Source organism: Zootoca vivipara, chromosome 6 (genome assembly GCF_965207765.1).
Source record: "Zootoca vivipara chromosome 6, rZooViv2.hap1.1, whole genome shotgun sequence".
NCBI lineage: Eukaryota > Metazoa > Chordata > Lepidosauria > Squamata > Lacertidae > Zootoca > Zootoca vivipara.
The window spans coordinates 28,441,267-28,461,040 of record NC_142589.1 but is presented as its reverse complement, the minus strand read 5'-3'; the positions used below and the strand labels follow the sequence as shown (position 1 = coordinate 28,461,040).

Here is a 19,774-nt window from a genome sequence, read left to right as displayed (position 1 = left end):
TCTAAAACCATTTGCCACTGTTGCTGTATGTAGGTTTTATTTGTTTTTTATCTTATATTTTGGAAATGTGCATCCAGGTTTTGTTTCCTTTAAATTTTTGGGGGGGCCCCAAGAGAGTGGTGCCCCAAGCTATAGCTTGTTTATCTTATACGTAAAGCCGGCACTGATCCTGTGTATCTATCAACTGGCTAGAAGCTTGCACAATATGTGAGTGGCTTGTCCTATTCTCAAAACAGATTTTCAAAGGAAGTTCACCTCTAGTAAATGTGCCTAGGATTAAGAGCTAAGGCTAAAGCAAAGAAAGAAAAAGTGGGAGTGCAACTACTTTTGTACAAGGAAGAGCGTTTATGACTCAGTATAAGCAACGATAAGAGAACAGCACTGAACTGTTGCACAATTAATTGGGCCTGTTCAGCTACAGTGTTTTTCCACTAATGATGCTTACCTTTTTGACATGGAAAATAACTATGCAGTCTGTTACTTTATATGTAAATTTGAGAGCAAAGGGTTTGCTCCCAGGTAAGTGTATATTGAACGTAAGAAGAAGCTGCTGGATCAGTATACTGTTCTCATAGTGGCCATTCAAATGCCTGTAGCAAACCAGCAAGCAGGATTTGAGCACAAGAGCCCTCTTCCCTCCTGTGTTTTCCAGCAACTGGTATTCAGAGGCATTGAGGCATTACTGCCTCAAGTTGTGGAGGCAGAGCATAGCCATCGTGGGTATTGGATGGGTCCATACATTTGTGTGGCCAACAAGAAAATAATAATTGACAACAATGCTGTTCTATTCACTATGAATGATAGTTGTGTGTACAGCACATGGCACATAAGGCTTTACATAGAGAATAACCAAATCTAGCACATGCTTTCATATGATAGTCCTTCAGGACGCATTTAATTGGCATCTCTTACAAAATCCAGTGCACATGCTTGAGAAGAGGGCGTATAATTAATTTTAATGCATACATTATAATATACACACTGCTTGCTTTTTTTAATTAAAAAAAATATTTTAAGGGGAATTGAATATTTCTGAACCATTTAAAGCTCATCTACACAGAATGGACGATGGCAGGATCCCCAAGGACATACTCTATGGGGAGCTGGCTTCAGACGATGGGCTTGTAGGCAGAAAAACTCTACGTTACAAAGATGTCTGCAAAAGGTGTTGGCAACATCAACCCTGCCTTATGGGAATCCCTTGCCTGGAGACAGCCAATTTGTGTATCCACAGCAGTGACCAGAGCAGGAATGACTCATGGGAGGAGTGCAAAGAGAAGAAATGCCATGGTGCACCTGTAGAAGCAAAACCAGATGCCTACATCTGCCCCACCTGCAATAAAATATGTCTCTCCTGCATTGGTCTCTACACCCAGAGCAGACGCTGTAACTCTCCAGTGGTTTGGTTTTACCTCCGGGTGCATTCTTCCATTGTCTCCCGAGACAGATGGATGCCAACAAATTTAAAGGCTGTTTTAGCAATATGTAGAAAAGGCCCATGCCTTTTCTACACAGAAGTAACAGCAAAATCCTAGTCATGCCCACTCAGAAACGAGTCTTAGTGATTTCAGTGGGATTTATTTCCAGGTAATCATGTACAGAATTGCAACCGTAGGCAACAATCCTATACCCATTGAATTCAATGAGCCTTCTGTGTATACAGGTATAGGATCACTTGTCAGTGTTAAAAGCTGTTACAAGCTGCACTGCCTTAAGTTTGATTCACAAGTCATTTACACAGAAGTACTTTGATTTAAAATGAATTTCAAAAATCTTCCGATTCATCAGTTGTATGTGTCTTAGTATGCAGCACTGTAGACTGTGACACAACAATGCCATCTCTATCATTATCAAAAAGCTGCTGGATATTATTGTTGCTGTGCAGGTTGGTAATCTTTTATATTTCATGAAAAATATTGGCAGAACTATGACCTTTGTAAAATAATTATGTAAATACTCTGTCTTCACCAGTTTTGATGTTTACTTAAATTTCTGACTGTTGCACAAATAACTTGCATATGTCAAGTTAATTAAGTAAAGAGACTGTGTTGTTGCATTCTTGGTTCGGAGAAATCTAGTATGATCAAACAAGTACTTTGGCTATAGGTGCTTCATTAAATTAAAAAGAAAACTACTGTAACAACATTCCAGGCCTCATTTAACTAATGTCCCAAGGGATGACTGTTTTATTGGGTGGTATTATACTAAATTTTACTCAGAGGAAATAACTGAAATTAATGAACATGACTTAGTTAGGTCCATTAATTTCAGTTGGTCTACTCTGAGTAAAACCTAGTTGACTGCTACCCACTGAGTCTAGTTTTTGTTCAGGAATTAAATTTACTTTGTATGTGAGTTTATTTTTTAAATTTTTTGCTACAATGTATATACTGTATCAAAGAGGAAGAATGTTTGAATAACATGCTACAGCCTGTATTATTCTGAGCCAAAGTGAAAAAAGTTGATATGCCCTAAAAATAAAGATTAATTATCTCAGTAACTAGGTGCACAATTGGAGTGTTCTTTATTAAAAGGCATGCATTGCAAGGTCCCTGGTCCAACCCTCAGCTCATATGGGAACTCCCTAGATGGCTTTATATAATATGCCACATTTCTTAGCCTTAGCATCTCATTTTTAATCTGAAGACAAGCCATTTGTGAATATTATTCAGGGTGCATTCGTTAGCAAAACCTTCAGCAGCAAAATTCTTCTCTTCTGTACTGTCTGCACTGTGAAATGTGAAGCACTAGAGAACTTAATAAGTGCATTGTGCAAATAATAAGCATTTAGCATCCTGCAGGTGTGGAGAAACTATGCCCCCCCTTTTTTTTGCTTTCCCGTCTAGGATAGAGAGAGTTAAGTTCAAGCAAGAACTATAAATGAAGTCTATATATAAGCGCAAAGAGGATAGCTGAAATTGTTATGTACTGCCTCTGACAATATTTCTGAAACGTTGCTAAGTTTAAAAATGATAAAAAGAAAATAAGATACTAATACTGGCACAGTAAAATTAGAAAGTGATCAAGAAATGTCTAGATCATGAGAAGGGATAACTTTATGTAACTGATTAAGTAATGGGATATATTTTGGTGCCAATGTATAAATACGGTATATACTAATACATTAAGTAGCAAAAAGTCTTCAGTCCTTGAATGGTGCCTGAAGTCTGCCACTGGAAGCAGCTCCTATGAGTTACATCACTTCTAGAGCCAAGATTATTGTATGCTGCCTACACAGGAAAAGACAGCATTGCAAGTACATCTTTGTAATAATGTTGACAGGTCTATGGGCTGTCTAAATAAATAATCTTCAGAGCGATTCCCCTACCCGGAGATCTCATCCTCCTGTATGCATTATGAAATCAAAGTGTGGAAACAGAATGAGAAGAAAGGAATTAACCTTTTGTTCAAAATAAGAACATTGCATAATTGCAAATTGGAATCTCCTCTTAAATATGATGTTCCCTGTATCAGGTGCATGGAATTAGTTGGTTGTTCCCAAATATGACTAAGGTTTAATAGGTGTGTCTTCATTGTAAAAACTTTCAGGGCCCCTTTAATAAAGATGTATATTATCTGGGGGAAAGCATTAAAATAATAGAATTTTAGAGTTGGAAGGGACACTGAGGATCATCTAGTCCAGCCCCCTGCAATGCAGAAATATGCAGCTATCTCATGTGGGGATTAAATCTGCAACCCTGGCATTTTCAGCAGCACGCTCTAACCAACTGAGCTACCCAGGAAGGGTGTGGGAAAAGATGTAATATGTAGGATTTTTTAAATATCTGTTACCAAAGTAATAGTATTAACACTGAAAAAATGGGAGAGGAGTATAATACAAATGGTGGAGCCAGACATGACAAATATAGGTTTATAATCCTCAAATAGGGCTGTTTTGCCCATTAAATGCTTATTTTGCCCTGATTCTTTATCTTGTGGGCAGAGAGGTGATGGATTCTGAATTCTTTACTCAGTTATGTAGACTACCGTGTTTCTCTGAAAATAAGACACCGTCTTATATTTATTTTTCCTCAAAAAAAAACCACTATGACTTATCTTCAGGGGATGTCTTATTTTTATCCTCCTCCTCCTTCTGCTGCCGCGGCTGGCATTGCTGCTGCGCCTATCACTATGTCTTATTTTCGGGGTATGGCTTATATTCCTTTAATGCTTTAAAATCCTGCTATGGCTTATTTTATGACTACGTCTTAAAATAGGGGAAAGAGGGTAGAAGGTCTGCTTGTTTCATGAAAACAACAGAGGTTATTAGAATTCTATCACTATCTTTGTTACTCATCTCTGTCCTAAAGTTTAAAGTGCCTTCTTAATTTCTTTTATTTTTGTGATCACTTTGCATTTTTATAGAGCAGTCAGCTGTGAAAGTGGTTAATGTGTAAAAGTCATTGTCCTTGAATAACATCCCATTTGTTTTCAGAGACAAATCAGGAAGACAGCCTCGCTACAGACTTGTGAAGAAAACCTCTTTGCTAGGCCCCTGCAGCAAGTATAGTACCTGAATGTATGAGGAAATCATTTGGAAGCTACACAGAAGAGACAAGATCAAACTTGCTTTACTCTTGCAGATGTTTTTGCTTGAGCTGTTTATTTTTTCCATTTTAAGCAAAGTACTTCACTTCTATTGGCATTCATCCATATTATTTTAGTGGCAAACTAAAATGCTTCATGTTGAAGAGCACAAGAATATGGCAATAGCAAATACCAGGCAGAAGGATGTCTCTGTGGGTCTCTGTTGAATACATATGAGAAAACATGGGTCTGTGAGAAATATCTTCAAATTAAGTTACAACTAGGGATAGAGGAAAATTTCTTTTTCTTTTGCATTGTAAAGTGAACCTACCTAATTTGCACTTCTTGAACCAATGTATGAATCAAAACACAGCTATCCTTCAAAATCCACATTTCTCCAAATTTTGTGGTGCAGTTCTCCAACCAAACAATATATGCAAAAATGTATTGATTGGACGGTAATGTACATAAAACACACTAGTGAAAATAACATGCAAAAATCCTTTTTTAGGGCAAAGTGTTTACAATAATGTTTACAAAAATTACATACAAAAATGTGCTTACTAGGATAAATTTGCCCTGAAACACTGACTAATTTTCATGTGTTTTTTTTAAAAAATTATTACAGAAATGTGAAGAACTGGATTTAAGATTGGAAAAATTAGAAATGTAGAGAACCAAAAGTGACAGGTTCATCCATCCTTATTTACAACCTTTGCTTTGAGCTGGAAGCCTGTTTGAACAGTATCTATGCCAAGGGTTGGCAACCTAAGGCCCATGGGCAACAAGCGGCCCATGGAGGTCATTTAACCGGACCATGGGCCCCCGCCACCCGCTTGGGGACCCCCACCGCCTGCTCGGTCAGCTCCTGTGTGCTGCGCTAAACTAGTGCGGAGCAGAGTGGGGACCTCCTTCCGCGATGCTGGCCGGCTTCCCATTGGCTGCAGGAAGCTGGAGGAAAGCTGTGCAGGCCTCCTCCGTGCTGAAAGGAGTGCCGGAAATAGCGTTTGCGCATGTGTGCGTGCGCATGCATGTGTGCGTGCGTGCACTCCGGCCCACCATGGCGTCTGCAGGACCATGAACCGGCCCAAGCCACAAAAACTTTGCCGACCCCTGGTCTATGCTCTGAGTCTTTGGAATCTGTCCTGTATGAACCAATTATGATACCATTTTGTGAATACCATTTTGTGGAAATTTGCCATATTTCAAAATGTAAAAACCAGGACACCCCTAAAGTTGTAGAAAATTGAATTTACTAAGATCCAGGACAAAGTGCTGCCTTTTGGAAATCCCCCCCAGACGACAGTTCCGCCTTTGAAATCCCTGTAACGTCCAGGAAAATCCAGACATATGGCAGCCCTATGTAACATACTATATTTTTCAGAGTGTGGTTTGAGTATCTCCTTGATTCAGATAGATGAAGCCATAAGAATTAACCCCATGGTTCTACCGTATATTTGATGAATCACCCAATGAATAACTTCCTTTCCCCTTGAGGCTTTGGAAGTGTGAGCTGTTTCCAGCAGGAGTTCATCTAAAAACCTTGCCATTACAGTCACTCTGGTTTGCCAGTACAAAAGGCCATGCAGCCCCCCCCCCCACTGCCCAGTATTCATAGCCCGGCCATCTAGCTCAGTATTGTCCACTCTGACTGGCAGCAGCTCTCCAGTTTCGGACAGGAGACATTCCTGGCCAAACCTGGAGATGCCAAAGATTGAAAATGGGATATCCTGGATTCAGTGCAGATTCCCTACCATGGAGCTACGGACTTTACCCAAAGGGAGCATAAGTGGAACCAATAGCAATTTAATCACCAGGATTTAAAGTTTTGTCTTTAAGGAAACTCAGCAAGGACTAGTTACCCCCTAACATCCCTAGGTTTGAGAGGGTGTGGGCCATTGCCTTCCCTGAGTTATGAAACAAGACCATTTTGATGTTGTATTGTTTCCATTCGTATGTTTTAAAGACAAAAACATGGTGCTGTATGGGCACCCAACAACACGTCTCTGTGTGGCAAGCTTACCATATCAATATGTGACTCTTATTCAAAAATGTCCCTTCGCAGAATCTATTTTATTGTGGTGTTTTCAAAAGTAGACTAGCTCTTTTGCTTATTTTATTTCAACTTCAGTAATGCACTCCATGTGGTCATTTTTTAAATTACAATGGTCTTGTTTGTATGTTGTTCTTTTTGAAAACTGAATAAGCAACTCTTTTTAAAAAAATAAAAAAATAAAAAACCCTAGCTATCCTGCCACATGAAGAATCAGAATGGCTGAGGGGTGTAAAAAAAAAGATAAAGGGTGCGCTCCTCCTGTCTTTTTTCTATTTTTGAGACCTCCAGATACTAAGCGGTTTATAAATATGTCTAATGATAATAAAATATGAATAATAATGTGTCTATAATGGATAAAGGGGACACTTTGAGCAGGCATGCCTAGGATGGCGCTGTTACTGGTAATGTGCACAAATCTGAGAGAATTGTGTGGGAGGAAGGCTTGGGTGAACTGGAAAAGAAATAAGTTGATTTATGTTTCATATGTTTTTCTTTGCTGCCTTTGTATATAGATGTTACACTTTTTATTTTTAAGATATGGTGTATTCAGTGTCGATATGATTTGCACAAGTATGATCCATGTGAGTTTACTGAACACATTTGAATTTTGAAAAAAAATATATTATAACCCAAACTTGAATATTAACTTTTTTAAAAAAAATGTCGTCGTCGTCCCCTTCTCCCCCGTTTCTAATCCGTGCCTGCTTCTTTTATTTGATGTGTTTCCCGCCTTTTCCTCTTCAGGCGTATCCCCTCCCGTTCTGCTCCATCAACCCCCAAAACCGTCACTGAGGCGATTCTCCAGCCCTCCCCTCTTGCCCCCACCCTCGGAGCCGTCTTTCCACCAATCCCAGAGTGTAAACGAGCCTTGTCATTTAATAAGCTCCGCCCCGTTACCTTTCGCAACTGATAAAGAGGTGTGGCTTTTGGCAGTAGGAAAACGGTTTCCTGTTTCGGCTTTGAAAAGCCTCCGTTGTGCCCCCCCGCGCGCGCAGACACCCGCACGAGCGCCCAGAGTTTGGCAGTGGTCGGGCCGCCGGCGGAGCTTTGGACGTCCGGCCCGCGAGCGCGCGCGCAGAAGGGGAGGGAGGGGTGAGTGTGGGCAGGCGCGCGCGCGCGCGGCAGCGACGGCGGCGATTGCTACTGGCTCTGACTGGCGCGAGGGCTTAGTTCCATCCAGGTGGGAGGGGAGGCTCGCTCTCGGTCTCTCTGTGTCTCCTTTGCAAGCTGAGCAGTAAGTAGCATCTGCTGCTGTGCGCGAGACCAGGCAAGGAGCATGTCTGCAGGCAGGGCCAAGAAAGTGAAGATGGCCACCAAGTCCTGCCCAGAGTGCGACCAGCAGGTAAGGCTTTAGTAGTGTGAATAAGGAGAATAAGGCCCCGAAAACGTGGACCACGTTCTCCCTGGCTCAGGTTGTGGGTAAAGGAGGACTCATCGAATTGCCCCAAGTGCTTTTTCTCCATCCTGAGTTTAACAGCTTACGTTAAGCATCCAGGTGTGTTGCATTACATTACATTGCATGCCCACATAGGCATGTCGAGAACGAGGGTGGCACTCCTTCCCAGCCCCCCCCCCCAGCAAAAGTCTTAGCCTGAAAACATGCACTGAATAATTCTATTACATTGAGTTTTGTAGAATGCGTTTAAAAACAAATGTTTTGCTTTACTCCCCCCCCCCCCAAAGTATTTGCTGCAAATGTCATTGCATTGTATTGTTGGCAGCTGCAGTTCCTTGGCAAGAGGACAAGAGGAGGTTTGGATTGGTGACTTGTGAAGGTTTAAATAAAAGGAATCCTGTGCTTTTAGCCCCTGCCCAAATAATTTTGTGGAGCTGCGAGTGTTCTGAATAAATACATTCAGTATGTTCTCTTGAAGAGTTATCTGGAAGAGGTGACAGATGGAAGAATAATAAGGCTGTTGAACTTGCAATATTAATATTTCCTGATGAACAGGATTAGGGATTGGCAGTGCACTCCTATGTCTACTCAGAAGAATGTCTTACTGATTTAATCAGGGCTTATTCCCAGGGAAGTATGTATAAGATTGCAGCCTTAGGAGCTGAAAATGAGACTGAAGACTTATGTACACTCAGATATTGATTTTAGTCTTTTAAAAATACTGCTTTGCTACTTCCTGTAAAGGATGGTGTTTGTTCTTGCCCAGGTTTTGTGATTATATCAGTCAAGTTTGACTCTGCCACTATTCCCTTCAAAAGATGTTTTGAGGTGTTACAACTGTATGTAGCCCACTGCTGCCCTATTTATTGTATATTTGAGCTGGAAATATATACACACAGGTACTGTTGTGACCAGCTCACTCAGTGGCTAAACATCCTTACATTTGACAGCTTGTGTTGCAGTTGAGAATCGGCTCTTCTTCATTTTGCTGGGTGAAAAGGTTCATGAAACTCAAATAATTATATGCCCCACAGCATTGGTATGGTAAAAATTATTGTGTGTTTCATACCTTGTTGAAATAACACAGAAACTTTAATTATATTGAAGGAAGAAGCCTGTGTTTTTCTTTTTCCAATCCCCAAATGCTATATTTAATTGCCATTTTCCTCTGTCCTTAATCTGTTTTGTTTGAGGGGATTCTTATTGCAATTTTCTCCTTAAAACTGAGATTATAAAATACTGGAAGTAGCCTTGGTGGGGGTCAATACTAGCAGAACACTGTTGTTGACTCTTAGAAATGTGTGTGTGGACAGAGCTAGTACATGTTGCTGCCACTATGACCTTTTATTTATTGATTTATTAATTTATTTCAATCTTTCATTTTCCCCAAGTTGCTCAGGGGTGCAGTGAGCACCCCCCCCCCACACACATTTAACCCTCACAACAACCCTGTGAAGTAGGTTATGCTGAGAGAGACTGACTGGTCCAAGCTCATCCACAGCTCAGTAGGGATTTGGTCTTGGGGCACCCTGGTTTCTCTATTGGGCACATTAATTACTGTTGTTTGGATTATAGTACCGGTAGCCTTTGTCTTTTAAACTTCAAGTTGATTTAGTTTATCTGAGTAGGCCCAGAATCACTCACGTTCAAATCTGTTGGTTCAGTTCGTCTCCCCACAATGCTTAATGGGTTTAAGCTGGGTTTGAAACTAATTAACTAGCTTTAGCTCCACACTTCATGTGACAAACATGTTGCTGCATGTAAACTGGGTGTTTACTGTAGCAAACATGTAAAGTGTGGATGACGCGTCTTTGAAGGCCTCAATATGCCCTTTGGGGAAACCCGTCTCAGTCAGATTTCCTAGATCAGGGGTCAGCAAACTTTTTCAGCAGGGGGCCGGGTCCACTGTCCCGCAGACCTTGTGGGGGCCGGACTATTTTTTTGGGGGGGGGGGATGAACTAATTCCTATGCCCCACAAATAACCCAGAGATGCATTTTAAATAAAAGGACACATTCTACTCATGTAAAAACACCAGGCAGGCCCCATAAATAACCCAGAGATGCATTTTAAATAAAATGACACATTCTACTCATGTAAAAACATGCTGATTCCCGGACTGTCTGCGGGCCGGATTTAGAAGGCGATAGGACCCCTGTCCTAGATGCTCCCCCTCTCCCCCAGTTTATACATATGCTTTAGGAATCACCAGCGTATACGCAACAGATACATTTTCCATGCAAAGTGCGGAGCTGCTTTTAATTATGGCATTTTCCTGACGCAACCTCTCAGTGCTACGCAGTTCCTCTCAAAGCAAGGGTTCCTATTTTGTCAGATGGGTGTATTTTACCCAGCAGGGAAAAGTTATTCCAAGAGTACAAGTTTGTAAGTAGAGTAGTTTATGGGATGTCTTGTGGCCCTATAAGGCCTTGTTTCGCTTGCCCCAGTGAGAATCTGCTCAGAGTTTATTTTACCCTCTAAGACTCCTGCATCATAAACAGCTGTCTCTGGATATGTTGGAGTTTATGCAGTTGTGTCTGGCGTCCGTGTCTTGATCTTCAACCTTGTGAAAGCAGGCCAACTCGGTTTTCTTTTCTCCTAGAGATTGCCTTTGGAAGGAGTTTGCTCTGTGCAATCTGTCCCTACCGCCCAAGAAGGAGCCTGACTCAAATGCGGGGGATTCTGCATAGCTATTGCTGTCTCTGCCTGCGTTCCAGTTCTTTCCATATGCTCCATTTACTCTTATCATAGTTTTTCATGTTCTGAGGGGGTTTGCTGAATGTGTAATAGGGAGGTAGTCATCATGCTTTGGCAAAGTTGTGCCAAATAGACCGTTTCCCCCCTCACAAGGCCTAGTGGCACACAGCTGTGAAGAATCAGAAACTAAAAAAAGAAAGAGAGCTTATTTTAAAACTGCTTCTGATCTTTAGCATTTAAACACACCACCCGGCCAGCTTGCTGCTTAGTCATTTCACGGCTGTAATTTTTTAATATTACGTACACGGTGTGTTGTGTTAGTGCCCTGATAAAGGGGCTTGCAGAAGCACCTCAGTTTGACAATCTCTCAGCCTAACCTGCCTAACAGGAGAGACCCCATTGCCCTCACGGAGATACAATTCTCAAGAGTGGTTTAAGAAGCACCCCTTCTCCCCAGGGAATTGTAGCTCTGTGAGGTTGAATAAGGGTCTCTTAACCTGGAGGTTAGTGCCAGAGCTTGGCTAACTGTAGCCAGGCTATTGCTGTCCAGGTGGGGTTGCAAGCTGGTGCACCAACTCGATTGGTGAAAGGTACCAGGACCTCAGTAACAAAGGTGGATCAGGGACTGCGTTCCTGATCCTTGACAGGAGTGCAGCCCCATCAAAAACAGGTTGGACAGATGAACCATCTCTTGACAGCACATCCGGACAAATACTAAAAGAAAGTACTTCTTCATGCAGCACATAGTTAAGCTATGGAAGTCCCACAGGAGGCTGTGATGGCCACAACCTTGAATGGCTTTAAAAGAGGATTAGGCAAATTCATGGAGAAGAGGGCTGTCAGTGGCTTCTAGCCATGATGCCGTGCTGCCACAGTTGGTAGCAGTAATGCGTCCAAAGGCTAGTTGCCGGAAACAACAGGAAGAGAGTGTGCTTGAAGGTTTCCCAAAAGAGGCACCTGGCTGGCCACTATGAGAATAGGATGCTGGACTAGATGGGCCATTGGCCTGATCCAGAAGACTGTTCTCATGTTCTTTGTTGTCAGGGTTGAGCTTTAGTTTTTTGGCCGACATCCAGTCCACAACTGATTCTGAGAATGACTCGGCACTTCCTCACATGAATGTGAGAGAAAGGGGAGGGAATTCTGAAAATAATCGGCATATTAATGCCATCCACATTTCATTCTGTGGTTGAAAAAAGTGGGAGGGGAAAGGCACAGAGCTGAACTTTTAGTATCATATTCTGAAATGGGCCCTCCAGAGAGGTGGAAGATCACTCACACACTGTGCTTTCAGCTCCCTATCCAGAGGGTCAAATCTAACCAAGTAATATTCGGAGTAGGGCCATTGAAGTCGGTGAATACAAGTTAGTCATGGCCAGGTAGCTCAGTTGGTAGAACATGAGACTCTTAGTCTCAGGGCAGTGGGTTCCAGCCCCATGTTGGGTGAAAGATTCCTGCATTGCAGAGGGTTGGACTAGATGATTATTGTGGTCCTTTCCAACTCTATCAGTCAGGGTGCCCAAGATGGCTTCTGTATTGAAACTAGGCCAAGCTGAAACAGATCCAAATTTACAGTTACATCCAGGATTGCCTGGAGTTGTGTGCATCTTCTTAATTCTGACAGTCTGCTGCTGTTTGGAGGAGGCTGCTAGTTTTTGTATTTCCAATACAGTACAGTAATTAGGTGTTTATGTCAAGGCTGATTTCAGCATGCCTCTGCTTTGAGTGAAGGCTTCCCATTGACAATTACAATAACTGATCTAGTGCAAATCTTTCAGGCTGCCATCCTAAACAGCCATGCCTAGGCGTAAGACCCACTGGAAGAAGAGGTCCTTGTTTCTGAATGAGCATGTTTAGGATTGTACTGTGGTGCCTTTACCTTTTTTTTTTTATAGCTTTGTGCAGTTAGGTTTTGTGGCCTGTCTTCTTTCATGCTTTAAGTCTGCAGGCCTTTGCTGACACTGACAAGTTCCAACTAAGCATGACATAGTTTCCTGAGCTAAACAAGTTAAATTCCCATCTTTCGGGCCTGGGATGAAAGCAAAAATTGCAGAGCATCTACTGTGGCATAAATGTGTTATTGAGGAGTTTGGGTTTTATTTGCTTTCAGAAGGTCCTTCACTAATTATTTCGAATTTGTAGGTTAATATTTACAGCCACTCAGCGTGTCTTTTCTCAAGTTCATTGGTGTAAACTTTCGGTGTCCTTACCAAAGTGAGAAAAGTCTGATTTGTATGAGTTCTCTATGAGATGCTGACGTACAGATTTGGGTAGGAAAATAAATTGGCTGTTGAATAAAGTGCCTCTGATGAAATGTTAACAAACGTAGCACCCATTTTTAATCCTCCGCCACCTATTTTTTTTTAAAAAAGCACATTCCTCAGGTTGCAATCCTGTACTTACTTTTCTTAGCCTGAGGACTGCATTCTGGGCAGCTTTCTGAAGGCCATATGCCAGTGGTAGCCTGAGCCAGAGGCCTGGAACAAGAAATGTGAATTTTACCTTTCTACAATAGGCTCATTTTGACACACACATGTCCCTCTGTCTCTTTCATGTGGACAAGGCCTGAGACGAAGTTTAAGGACCTATTCCAGCCAGGCAAAAACACTTGAGGTGTGAAGCCTAGGGGAGCCAGATTAAGAGACATGAGGGCTGCATCCGTCCCCTGGGCCTGAGGCTCTTCACCCCTGCTGCACGTAGTTAACCGGGTTGATTGCCAACCCCACTGGTGTGAGAAGACACATCCAACATATGTGGGTTGAGGCAAAGCACCGCTCTCCACATGATCAAAGTGCACAGGCGGCCATTCACGCGTGGGAATCTCTTGAGAGAGTGGCAAATGTATTTTGTGTCTTCCGTATGGTGCCAGAAGTTTTAATATTAGCCAGGCGCTTAACTGTAGCTGCATGCTAGGCTGTAATCAAGACTAGCCAATGCAACCGAAAGAACTGCGGGATGTTAACTTAAAAGGGGTTGCTGACGTATTCCTGGAAATGGCAGAATAGACGGTTGTCGATTAAAGAATCAGTGTTTCCACGGAAGCGAGCCTTTTTATATGCAAGCATAGATCGCTTCATGAGCAATGGAACGCCTTCCTTTCTCTGAATAGCAACTTTGTGCTGCCTCGGAAACTGCTTCTGAAAATTGTTGTGGGGGTGGGACGCTTCTTCCTGTTTTTTTCACTGGATGTGGAAGCTCCATGACTTCTGGCTCTTTGCAAGGGAAGCAGCAGTAATAAATACCACTGCAGTCTTAAGATTGCGTGAGTGGTGTTCTGGAAGAATCCCTTTCTCATTTTTGTTTTTCAAATGGGCTTATTCATAAAATTACGTGAATGAGATTATCAATGAAGGTTGCCTTGGGGTTTTTTGATCCAATTAATCACCTCCAAGTGCATCATGAATGGGGTCCATTGTGAATAATGCAGAGCCTTGGCAGATAATGCACGGCCCAGGAAGAGCAATAATCTGCTGTGTGAGGGCTGTCTGCTCGTAAACTTGCATCTGCATGTAGGGTTGCACAGGAAAAGGAGCCCTACCTCTGGTGGTACTAATAACTCAGTGTGATGCATACAGTAGGAATATTCTTGCCCCTTTTCAAAGAAATGCAGAGGCTGCATATAATTTGTTCTTCTAATATTAGCTAATGAAAGGGAAACCTATGTGTGGTTGGGACAGCTTCAAGGTTTCATTCTGATTTAGCCTGGGTCTAAGCTGTTTTAGCAAAGCTATCTGAAAGACCATGTTTTTAATGAAAGGGGTACTGTTGTCATAGCTGCCAAGTTATCCCTTTTTTAAAGGGATTTTCCCTTATGCTGAATAGGCTTCCTCGCGAGAAAAGGGAAAAGTTGGCAGCTATGACTGTTGTTGTTATAATATGTATTTTTTAAATATATATTCTTAATATATTGTTTTAACTCCATTACTGATTAATTACTTTTTCTTTGTTTCCAGTGGTTTCTATTTTATTTATGTTTTTGTACTTTTTGCCTGTAAGCCGCCTTCAGCCCTGGTCTGGGGAAGGGGCACGGTATAGATAAAGATAATAAAAATAAAAAAAAATATTGAAACTAATGGCAGGCACAATGACGAATGCTATGGCAGTTGGCAGGCGTAGATTCGCGATGTGCTCGTTGTGCCAGACGTAGAACACGTAATCAATACCTGGCCTGTTAATAACAGGTGTGATAACTGGGCAGCAGGTCCTTCTGCCACGATGCTGTTTTGTTAACATTTCCAGTGGCACAACCTCTTTATTGCACGGTTCGTTTATCGTTAAGATAATGACATTATGAATCAGAATGAGTTGAGTAGATCATTTACAGTGCAATCTCATGCTTGGGAACATGGGGGGAGGTTGCCTTATATATTGAACCGGGCCATTGGTCCATCTAGCTCAGTATGGTCTACAATGAGTAGCAGCAACAGCTGTCCAGAGTTTCAGATGGAGGACATTCCCAGCTGTACCTGGAGATGCCAGGGATCAAAGCTGGGGCCTCCTTCATTCAAAGTGGATGCTTGGCCACTGTGCTCACAGCCCTTGCCCACGTCTACTCAGAAGGAAGTCCCACTGAGTTCAATATGGCTTACTCTCAGGAAAGTGGAGTTGTAACCTTAAACTGCCAAGTATCAGTATCACCAACAGGTATTTTGCACAAACCACAGATGACGTCGTAAAATTGTTCCTTGGACTGTGTAGCCATAGATGGTAGTTGAGCATTGGAGTATTCACCCATTTTTTAAAAAGTGAAGAAATTGTCTCCTTTTCCACCCACCCCCCAAGTCCGCCTTCCCCAAACTGTTGTAATCCAGATATTGTTGGGTGAAAGCTCTCATCAGTCACAGCCAGCATGCCCAATGGTCATGGTCAATGGGGGCTGGAATAAGCATTTGGACCACACATAATTGCAGTCTAAAATATATGGGGGAAATTGCTATAGCTCAGTGCTAGTGCATAATCCTTGCATGGTAAAGATCCTGGGTTCAGTTCCTAGCATATGGCTGCCTGAATCCCCGGAGAGCTGCTGCCAGTCAGTATATAGACAAGACTGTGCTAGATAAGGACCTTAGAGGTTGCTGGATCAGGCCAATGGCCCATCTAGTCCAACATCCTGTTCTTACAGTGGTCAACCAAGTAGGAGCTAAGCACAAGAGCATCCTTCCCTCCCGTGGTTTCCAGCAACTGGTATTCGGAAGCGTTCCTGCTACTGTGGAGGGCAGAGCACAGTCATTACGGGCCGGTAGCCATCAATAGCCTTTTACTGCATGAATTTCCTCTTTTGAAGCCATCCAAGTTGGTGGCCGTCCCTGCCTCCTGTGGGAGTGAGTGAAGAAGTACTTTCTTTGATCAGTAATGGATTTTTCAACAGATGGACCCATGGCCTCACTCAGTGTAAGGCAACTTCTCATGTTCCTGTGTAAAGCAGTGTAGTCCTGGGGCAGTTTTTAACCTGATATTTCAGTTCTTTTGAAATGTAGTCCTTTTCTCTTTTGTCTCTCTTCCAGGTTCCTGTTGCATGCAAATCCTGTCCGTGTGGCTATATATTTATCAGTCGAAAACTCTTGCATGCTAAACGTTCCGAAAGGCTGCCGTCCTCAGGTACTTTTCTACTTGATGGCTTTGCTTAGATTGCTGTGGTTTTAAAAGAGTACAGCTGAAAGGGAAGGATTAAGTAGTGTCCCCACCCCCCAGGATATCCCTGGCTGCCAGCTTCCACTGCTGGCTCCTGGCACAGACCAAGACTGCTGTACATCTCTACTATCTGTTTTGGCCAGGTGCTATAATGGGTATTCTGCTGCTGGCATATCAGTTGGGCAAAATGTGGGTTTTGTTTCGACACAGACGTTAGAAATATCTTCCGCCTCTGGCTTTGTTTACCCAACCCTTTCCCTACCTCCTTCCTCTACTTTTTTCTGTGTCTCTTGTACTCCTTTTCATTTATGCCAACTCCTGCCTGTTTGATGAGTTCTTCCCTCCTTCCTTCCTTGCTTCCTTGCTTCCTTCCTTCCTTGCCTTTTGATTTTTAACCAGTTTCTGTCAACCTGTTGCCCTCCAGACGCTTTAAACTGCATTTCCCACCAGCCTTCTGATGAGAATTGTAGTTCTAAGCATTTGGAGGGCGCCGCCAGCTTGGCAAAAGCTGCTCTTACTTCCTGTACACCTCTGCTCCTGTTTTCTTCCTGGTTCAGCAATTTGGGTATTATTCATTGTGCAGATTCTGGCAAGAAAAAAAGCGAATCTTGTTTTGTTACGTGATCTTTTGAAGAATTGGATTTGGAAAGAAAAGCATCACTGGTTATAGAGGCAATTTCATTTTGACATTTATGCTTTGTGAATATAAAAAAAAATTCTGGGTGAAGAGGCTGGGGTGGCGCAGATAAACACTATGGTGGAGTTAAAGGGCTCACATTGAGCAATGTCAGAGAAGCAGATCTTAAAATGTACAGTATCATAATAATGGTGGTGATAATGTGTTGAAACAGAAAGCAGAAGTGAAGCTAAGAGGAGACGGACAGAGAGAGTCACAAGAGAGAGGATAAACTCCGTGGTAAATAAAGATTTAGAAAACAGGAGAAGATCCAGATCAAACAGCCATTCGGATCACAGTAGAAGAGGAAGAGGGAGACCAAAGACTGCCTCAGCGAAAAAACACGAGGAGGAAAGAGGTATAAAAGGCAGAGAGCTGTTGCTTGCTGATCTTAGCATGCTGTAGAGGCCACAGGCATGTGAGGATCTGTGAGTTTCTTTCCCCCAAACAGACACACGAGGAAGAAGGGGAGGGGAGCTTCGTTCTAGCCTTTGAGATGATCTCATTTTGGTCGAATTGGGAACTGTTGTGGTAGGGAAGGCAAACACCCTTCCTTCTGAGGAAATTTGAGTTGTTTTATAAGCTATGCTTACAGGGCTGTCTTGTGAACCTACCCAGCCTTTACTTCTGAGGCTGCCTCTTGCAGAGATTATCACTGGGTGGGGAATGGAAGAGGTCAAAACAGCAAACACCCCATCACCATTTCCAGTGCCAAACCTTGATTGGGCAAGTCAGGGAGTAGGATACTGTCACCGGCCTCACGCGAGGCACAATGCAAAGTCACATTGGCACAGGGCAGGATCCTGGTGGCCACAGTTCTTGCAAAACAAACAAACCAGCCAGATAGATACATTGGACTGCTGAGGATGAAGCTTAAACACTGATGTGGTTTGCCAATGGTAAACCGTGGCTTGTCGTGAATGAGAAAGCCTGCTTGTGCCACTGTGGCTGTTCTGCTCCTCCTCAAATCCTACTGCTGCCACCACACTACCAGGAGTAGAGCCATAGTTTGGCTTAGTATTGTGTGCAAACCTGGGCTCATGGCTTGTCTCATTCTGAACAAGCCATGTTTTTTCCCCTTGGCATGTCCCAAACAAACAACAAACCTCGGTTCAGATGCGTTGCTAAGCTAGGCCGTGTCTTAAATCATAGCGCAGCAGGAGTGAAGCATCTACAGCTACCCTGTGCATTCTGCATACTTGCCCATCTATGGTAAGTCGTGGTTTGACTTACAGTGGCATGCAAATGAAGCCATCATGATGATTATAAAATCAAGGCAGTCCCAGCTGTCTTAACTTGCCATGGGGAGCTCCCATTGTGAGTGCAGTAAGTGGGACAAATAAAAGAAAGTTTGCTAAGAAATTGCTGAGTTACAGCACTTCAAAGATTTCTGACTTGAAGTGCAGTTTGTAATATATCCTGTCCCCTCCCCACCAGCCACCTAAAACATACCTCCTAGCTTTCCCTTTCTTCATGTTTAGGTTGTCTCAAAAATTACAGGGGTCTGTTTTGGTAAAATTTCTGTTTTTCCTTAACTAGTTGGTTCATTAAAGTAATGTTTGTTCCCATCTCAGAAAAATTGACTCATAAATTAAGGGGATCTTGCAGTGCCACTTCATAATAAAGCCTTGAAAATCATGTATTAAAAATACCTGACACATTAATAACATTAACTGTTAAAACCTCGTTTTTCATGATATATACATTTGAGTCACAATCTGTTCATTTTATCTCTGTGAGACACAGCTGTATATACAGTAACTAGAATGACCGAATTGACCTAAACTAGGGTCATTCTTTTATAGGAAGGTATCCGTCTTCTCATAATCTTCATATTGGCAAAGTGCACAGCATAATTGCATGGCTTAAATCAACAGAGCGATTATTGACCGCTGTCAGGTTTTATAGAAGCTGGTTTTTCTTTGTGGGGGGAGTGTGTCTGCGTGTCCAATTCCCGCTTTTTAAAAGTAGCTGAAATAATACTTGGCTCATGCAATGCCTTTTCTTTCTCTGCAGAGAAACAAGAGAAAGAAGTTGACATGTATGCAAACCTATCTGATGAAAAGGCTTTCGTATTTTCCGTGGCCTTGGCAGAAATAAACAGAAAAATAATCAACCAGAGGCTTATTCTGTGATTTCCTGGCCCCAGGACCTATGCATGCTATGGTGTTTAAGCCAGGCAGTGGATTTCCACCAGTTGGTGGCCTCTCAAGCAAGGAATGCTGTTGCCTGCCTTAGTGAAGGCTGTATGTCTTTTTTCCTTGCTGACCTTCTGCTGTGGCTGCTGCTGTTTGGATCATGCAGACTTCTTGTTCCAGCTAATTGTCAAGAAGGAAGACGACCAGCACTTTGCTTGGGGGGGGGGGGAGACACCAAAATCTGATGAACGTGGCATCTTGAAGAACTCAACAGAGTTATTAAAAACTGTTCCTTTGAACACTTCTGCAATTAAAATGCAATGTTTTAATTAATTTAAATCTCCTTCACCACAGAGTTCAGATTTTGCAGCTGTATTGAAGCTTACATGTACATAATTAAGCTAACTTCTTAATAAATCAATATTCTGGTGTTTGTTTTTATTAATCTGCTGAATTGATCTGGGAGCCATAGCGTGTTTTTTTACTTCCGGTTTAAGAGAGTCTGAATAAATGCTTCTTTAGTCAGCGTACAGATCATTTGTGCTCAGAGCAGAAGTGTGATATATGGGCAATAAAGTGAAAATCTGTTATTCTTTTTTCCAGAAGCATTGGTGCATTTGTTGGGCTGTCACCCCTTTAATCTCAGCTGCAGAA

General features: G+C 42.4%; 1 protein-coding gene across 1 annotated transcript; it reads left to right on the top strand.

Moving 5' to 3' along the window:
- Positions 1 to 7,794: 7,794 nt before the first annotated feature.
- On the top strand, positions 7,795 to 19,561 carry HDIP1 (HDAC and MIER1 interacting protein 1). The gene is made up of 4 exons (XM_035120260.3): positions 7,795 to 7,925; positions 16,180 to 16,273; positions 17,158 to 17,340; positions 18,999 to 19,561. The coding sequence occupies exons 1-4, from the start codon at positions 7,860 to 7,862 to the stop codon at positions 19,115 to 19,117; spliced, it is 462 nt and encodes a 153-aa protein (XP_034976151.1). The 5' UTR covers positions 7,795 to 7,859; the 3' UTR covers positions 19,118 to 19,561.
- Positions 19,562 to 19,774: the final 213 nt, after the last annotated feature.